Source organism: Oncorhynchus keta, chromosome 10, assembly GCF_023373465.1.
Source record: "Oncorhynchus keta strain PuntledgeMale-10-30-2019 chromosome 10, Oket_V2, whole genome shotgun sequence".
NCBI classification, from domain to species: domain Eukaryota; kingdom Metazoa; phylum Chordata; class Actinopteri; order Salmoniformes; family Salmonidae; genus Oncorhynchus; species Oncorhynchus keta.
In genome coordinates, this window is record NC_068430.1 from 47,883,662 (window position 1) to 47,890,123 (window position 6,462).

Consider the following 6,462-nt stretch of genomic DNA (forward strand, 5'->3'; position numbering starts at 1 on the left):
AATGTCCACAGATGATATTAAAGAAAATGTGATGGGAGGGAGAGTGAGTGTTTGAGGCCAAAAAGGTTGATCAGTAGTAAAGAGGGTTAAACAAGTGAAAGCTTATCAGTGATGCAGAAGTTTGAGAAAGTCTTGCCAGGAAAAGTTTGGGATTTATTTGGTTTTGAATTGTATTTTCATGGAAGTACAGAAATCATGATCATGATTGATCGTACATTCCAGCACAGTAGGTGGCGGCATGCACTTTAAACGTTTGTTTGCAGACCGCTATGATATCATAGAAGAAGACGTAAACGTAGATGTTTAAGTGAACACGTGTGGGGAAAGGAAGGGATCCACGCTTGCGGAGTGGTCACACGTAAGTAGGTACATTTCTTGTTATTTACATTATCCGATATGTCGAAAAGATCTGGTGGCTATTTAAACGTAGGTATATAGCTATAGTTTGTATGGGTACTAGCCAGTGATACTGGATTTTCTTAAAACGTTAGTTAGCAAACGTTACTCAATTTGAGGAAACTTCCAGCTAGCCCCTCGGCTAGCTAGCTAAACGAATGTATCGCTTCGTAATATATTGCAAGGAAACATGGTAGTTGTCATGTTTGTATGTGCCATTGTAGTGATACAGCCATCGAAAGCCACAAGCTTATAAGAATATAATTTGTCAGTCTGGGCTAACTGATGCCTAGCTCGCTTGGTTAGTACTAATAGCTAGGCTTGACTAGCAGTAACTTGTTAAAGTGCGTAATCTTCACATCCATTGTATTTTGTTTAAGAAACGGACTGCCTCAACTGTAAAACTTCAACATGGCTGTCAGGGCATCTTTCGAGAAGAACAACGAAATAGGCTGCTTCGCCAAATTAACAAACACATACTGCCTAGTTGCAATTGGCGGGTCAGAGAACTTCTACAGGTAAGATCTCTTATCGAGACGAGCATCTACGTGCGGTCGACCATGAACGTTAGCTACGTTGGTATCCCGTCGCGGAACGCTATATTCCAGTACCCCGTTACCAGGCCTTTAACGTTTTGCAACGAAAACTAGTTTTATATTGGACCGATTCAGATAGGCCCCTCTCGGTTTGGTTCTTAAACCGTTTCAGTTACAAGATGTAGTGAATAAGTGTTTCCGAAAAAAGCTTCCTGTCACCGAATCCGGAAAGCTTTACCTCCCAATACGGGTTGTAAAAATGTGTGAACCACTACAAATAAACGTTTATACCTACATTTTCCAAAGCTCACTCCCTAGTAGATACTCTCGGTGGTAGTTGCCAAGCGGGATTACCGCGTGATCCGAGATGGTGATGGAGTATGGAGTTCGTTGAGCTCTGGAAAAGTTGTATTTCAATGTTTGTTCATTTTAGTGGTTCACACATTTAACCTCTACTGACTGGGAAAGCATTCCGGATTATGCACATGCTTTTGACGGGAAACATTTTTTTGAAACAGGTAAACCAATGGGCTGGTGTCTATTTTATATAACCTTTATTTAAATTTATATATAGCGTTCAGCGATGGGGAAACTAATAATGGTCTACCAGGCATTGAGGCTAATCGAGACTACATTTTGAGCATATTTATGATGACAAGTAAAATGGAGGACTGAAGTTATGTAATGCCACAAGTGTTCCTGGTGTGATTGTATGACACTAACAAAGTGGGGACTGTACTGGAAACTAGAGGGCTGCTGATGTCAGATCCCAGGTGCTATTGTCTACCATTGTGCCCTTGAGTAAGGCACTTAAACCCCATAAATAGCTGCACTGTGTCTAACCCAGTATTCTTCTCACTGTGTCTAATTGGGGACTGAAAACAGAGCATATGAGTCATTTCCATTAATGGACAAGTAAAGTTGTATTGAAAGCTTACATACAGTAATGTCAGTCTTCTCTGGGGAGTGTTTTTTAAAAAAAATGGTAACATGCAATTTATGATTAGTGTCTTCGAAGGCGAGTTGTCCGAAACCATCCCAGTTGTACATGCCTCAATAGCAGGATGTCGGATAATTGGAAGAATGTGTGTGGGTGAGTATGGCTCTGTAATTGATCAACATTGTACGTCAAACAGCTATCCTCTGCAAGTGCACAAAGAAACTTCATCGGTTCAATAGGAGAATGGAATACTTAATTCACGTGTGAGTTCCAAATATCTGGAACGGTCGCACAAGCGTGACTGTTTTTTTTTCTGCTTGTGATGACAATGCACTCAACTGTTCCAAAATGTGATTGTTACGCAGTAGGACAGTTAACCTGTGCTGCCCTCAAAACAAGGCACACTGCCTGCTAATTATCTATAGGCTGTTTCAATTTCAAATATTTTAACTTTTGGGGTTGAGGTGTGTTCTGCCTCATTAATTCACATAAGAAGTAGCCCATTTCACTGTTGCGGACAATTTGTTTGAGACTTTAATTCTCTCTTTGACAAGAGCCCATGCACTTACCCAGTGTTTCCCTGGTATCAAGTATGAAGATATTGCACATCTCTAGTCAGAACAGGCCTTCCAAACTTTTCCCCCTGCTGCATGGTTTTCTTTACAAATAACGTATGGTTATGCTTGTGTTCCTATCAAAGTGCCTTATTTTCAGTATATCGTGTTGTCTTATCTACTGTTGTATACTGTATGTATGGACCATAATGTATTTACTGTTTACCAGTAAGTACTGGTGACAAATCATGCATTCCAATTCTTGTATAGATTGTAATAGAGTGTGTGATACTTTTTAGAAGGCTGTACTGACTATGACAAACTATGCTGTGTGGCGCATGTTTGACATCATACAATGCGTTCTGGTTGTCACGTAAGCATCTGTCAGGCCAAATGAGCTTATGGGATAGTTCACTTGACTGACTTATTCAAGACAACTGGGAACTTTGAAAAATACGAGGTGCAATCATGTCAGTGATCTTCAGGTCAGAAAGAGGCCCGAGTTGGATAACCGTTCAAAAAGTTTTTTCCCCAGTTGGAGCTCGGTTTGGAGTTCCCAGTCGTTTTGAACGCACTGAAGTTGGAAGCCCGAGATTTCCGAGTTGACCGTTTTGAACGCAGCATCAGATTGCAACTGGTATCTCAGGGTTGCCAGCTCAGACCCTTCTTTTCTTTAGCGTATAAACTTCTTTGACCCACATTTTTTTGTTAAGTCCCCCCATCGCAGTTATATTTCCTGCATCATATCCCCACGATACCTTCCTCCATGTACTTAAACCCTCCTGAAATGGTTTCATCCCTGTTTTATCTTTCGTGCTATGGCTCGGCAGTAGGCTTGTATTTGGGGTGATGATTTGTGGGGTGGTTTGAAAAATTAAGAGCCTCACACTCTAGGTGCTCAGATGTAATAATGTAATAACCAATGTTTCGACAGACAAGCGGTCTTCATATAGCTTGTCTGACTTGACTTTGGTTATTAGGTTAAGTTATTGCATCTGAGCTCCGAGAGTGTGAGTGGATGATGAATTTCACTTCTTTTTTTTTTACAATAAAAGGTGAAATTGAGGAATAAAGTTGTTGAGGACCTCAGAACATTGTTTAGATGCTTTTCAGGTGTGAATGTTGCTTCATACGTTCCAATCACATATTTTTGATGGTACGCTGCAGGGACCACTTAACAATGATCACAAATATGTGACCGTATGCGTCAAAGCGTTAATTATGCTTTATTTAATAGATTAATACTGTACTTGATATTTTATAAATGATTTAGGTAAATGACTTGTGATAAATTAATGTACAGCTAACGACTACTTTTACCTTGTAACTTTGCTCACCAGGGAATCGTCATGGGCTCCTGGTGCCCAACAACACCACGGACCAAGAGCTGCAGCACATTAGGAATTGTCTCCCAGACGCAGTGAAGATCCAGAGGGTAGAGGAGAGGCTCTCAGCACTGGGGAATGTCATTGCCTGTAATGACTATGTGGCTCTGGTGCATCCTGATCTGGACAGGGTGAGGGGCAACAATGAGACTGTCTAAATATTGTTTTGGGCTAATAAAAGTTATGAGTGGATAACCAGTCTGACTAGCTGCTATATACCTTAATTCATCAGTTATTTCCCTTGTTTGTATTTGATTACAATGAGCACTTCACTTTCAAAAGCAAATATAGCAGGTTAAATTTATACAAAAATAATGGAGAATACGGCAAACGTTGCCTTATCCAGCCACATTTAAAACCTTAACATTAGAGACCTTAATCAATTCCATGATTACTCAAACCGAAATGATTTCAAATGCCCATCCCTAGGACATTGTCTGATGTAGGGGATGTTAATGCATTTCCCATCTTGGTTTAGGAGACAGAGGAGATCCTGGCAGACAGTCTGAAGGTGGAGGTGTTTCGTCAGACAGTAGCGGAGCAAGTTCTAGTGGGGAGCTACTGTGCCTTCAGCAATCAGGGGGGACTGGTACACCCCAAGACCTCCATAGAAGACCAGGATGAGCTCTCCTCCCTACTCCAAGTGCCTCTGGTGGTTAGTGTTCATGGTGCTGCCTAAGCTCATTTCTACTTAGTCTCTATCCCATAATATTTAAGTAGATCTAAATACATCTGATACATATAAGCAATGTAGTAATACAGCTACCTTGCCCCCTGATTGGTTATTCTCAGATCTACTGAAGTGCACATTGCATCAAGTTGGTGATAAGTGCTTGACTAATTCCCAACTCTCCGTACTCCACAGGCAGGAACGGTGAACCGTGGTAGCGAGGTCATCGCTGCGGGGATGGTGGTAAACGACTGGTGTGCCTTCACTGGGCTGGACACCACCAGCACAGAGCTGTCTGTCATCGAGAGTGTGTTCAGACTGAGCGAGTCTCAGCCTAGCGCCATCGCTACCACAATGAGAGACTCTCTAATTGACAGGTGAGTGATCACTTCTGACAACATGGAACTCAGTTATTATAGGCTCCGTCCAGGAGGTGCCTTAACTTCTTCTCCCGGTAAATAAAATAATAATTTATCAGATGAGAGGTGCAAAGCTATTGGCTGACAGCCACAGTAGATGAGCTTGCAAGGTGTTTTTTGAAAAAACGATGCATGGCCATTTGTTTATCAATAGAAAAAAATGTAGCCAGCTACATTTCCTAATGTTTTGCATAAGTTAATCGTACATTTTTACCTCTGAGAAAAAAAGCTACATCAGTCATAGCACTGGCTGCTGATAGAATTTGTTTGTCAATTCTCAAAGTGGAGGAGCACAAAATTAGTCTGAATTAGTCTAACTGGATGAATGAGGTGATGGGGTATCGTGAGGTGATGGGGTATCGTGAGGTGATGGGGTATCGTGAGGTGATGGGGTATCGTGAGGTGATGGGGTATCGTGAGGTTTGTGCAGTGTTTGAGAAGTCAAGGCCCTTTGAAGGAGTTCTTCACAGCTGCCACTCTTGATTTCCTTGCCTTTTTTCTCCATTCTCTGCCGACTGCCCCTTCCTCCTCTCAGAGCATACAGGCCTGTTGCCCGAGCGTTGTACACATGCTGCTTCAGAGCAGACAAGCACGTCAACTCTTGTTCCATTCGCTTGTAAATGATCTAAACTCAACAAAAGTTACACTTGGTAGCTCCTACATAGGCAATCCAGCTCAGTTGTATATCTTAGCAATTCATTTATTTTCATTTGTGCTCATTAGTATATTTAGTTAGCAGCCTCACTGGAAATTTGCTTTTACTTGTGCTAATTTTATTAGCATTCTGGTAAGGTGCCCAGTGGTCTTCACATTTTGGCGCCCCCTTGTATACTAAACTGGTAATCCCATAAATGGGAGGACGGTATGAAAATCTGGAAACTGCCCAACCCTATGAAATACTGTTGAGTGATTTTATGAAAGACTAATAGACCCAAATTGAATAAACATTGGCAGTTTATTACATCACTTTTTTCACATGGTCTTGAGCCTAAAGTTTGGGAACCCCTGTGGGAACCCCTGTCCTACAGAAGTTACGGCCAATGACATAGCAAATCACCTTTGTAAACCCTTTCTTTTGGGGAGGTTATTTTTTGAATGCGCAGAAAAGTCTGAAGCCATTTTGCTCAACATTACTGTATTTATAGTTAGTTTTTCAACACATTAAGATGTTCGTGGAGATTTACTGGAGCCTTTGACATACAATACTGTGGGCCCATTTTATAATATTTCATTTTATTTTCCAGCCTTGCATAAGATGCCATTCTACCTTGAAAGGAGGTACAAACTGCTGCAGAATGCAAGAAGCTGGACATTTCTCCCGATATGGTTAAACCTTCAATGTTTATTGGAATTTTGTATGGTATATCAATGCTAGACTTCATAATTCCTTAAATCTACTTATGTTCTGGCAATATTAAATCAAGAGTTTACTGTAAACAGTGACCATGTTAGTTTTAATGTTCCATATGTGAAGCAGGATATGTACATTACAGTAAAGCCACGCATGGCAAACTGTTGATGTGGGGATTTTTGGAATGTACAATAAATGGATTACCCTTTAA

The 6,462-nt window shown here is 41.0% G+C and overlaps 1 protein-coding gene across 4 annotated transcripts; it reads left to right on the forward strand.

Annotated features, from left to right (window-relative positions):
* Window positions 1-245: 245 nt before the first annotated feature.
* On the forward strand, window positions 246-6,462 carry eif6 (eukaryotic translation initiation factor 6). Of its 4 annotated transcripts, none has more exons than XM_035778444.2 (7): window positions 246-358; window positions 777-914; window positions 1,940-2,025; window positions 3,767-3,942; window positions 4,290-4,466; window positions 4,677-4,858; window positions 6,145-6,462. In XM_035778444.2, the coding sequence occupies exons 2-7, from the start codon at window positions 808-810 to the stop codon at window positions 6,152-6,154; spliced, it is 738 nt and encodes a 245-aa protein (XP_035634337.1). In that variant the 5' UTR covers window positions 246-358; window positions 777-807; the 3' UTR covers window positions 6,155-6,462. The 4 variants fall into 4 exon arrangements, with proteins under 4 accessions (XP_035634337.1, XP_035634336.1, XP_035634339.1 ...); XM_035778443.2 differs by having other exon boundaries at window positions 248-362; XM_035778446.2 differs by having other exon boundaries at window positions 270-366.

What these genes read in the sequence shown, in the direction of transcription:
- eif6 (XM_035778444.2), top strand. Translation starts at nt 808, where the DNA reads ATGGCTGTCAGGGCATCTTTCGAGAAGAACAACGAAATAGGCTGCTTC. An exon ending in AATTGGAAGAATGTGTGTGG is followed by an intron (nt 2,026 to 3,766) that starts GTGAGTATGGCT and finishes TTTGCTCACCAG; the next exon opens with GGAATCGTCATGGGCTCCTG. An exon ending in TACTCCAAGTGCCTCTGGTG is followed by an intron (nt 4,467 to 4,676) that starts GTTAGTGTTCAT and finishes CGTACTCCACAG; the next exon opens with GCAGGAACGGTGAACCGTGG.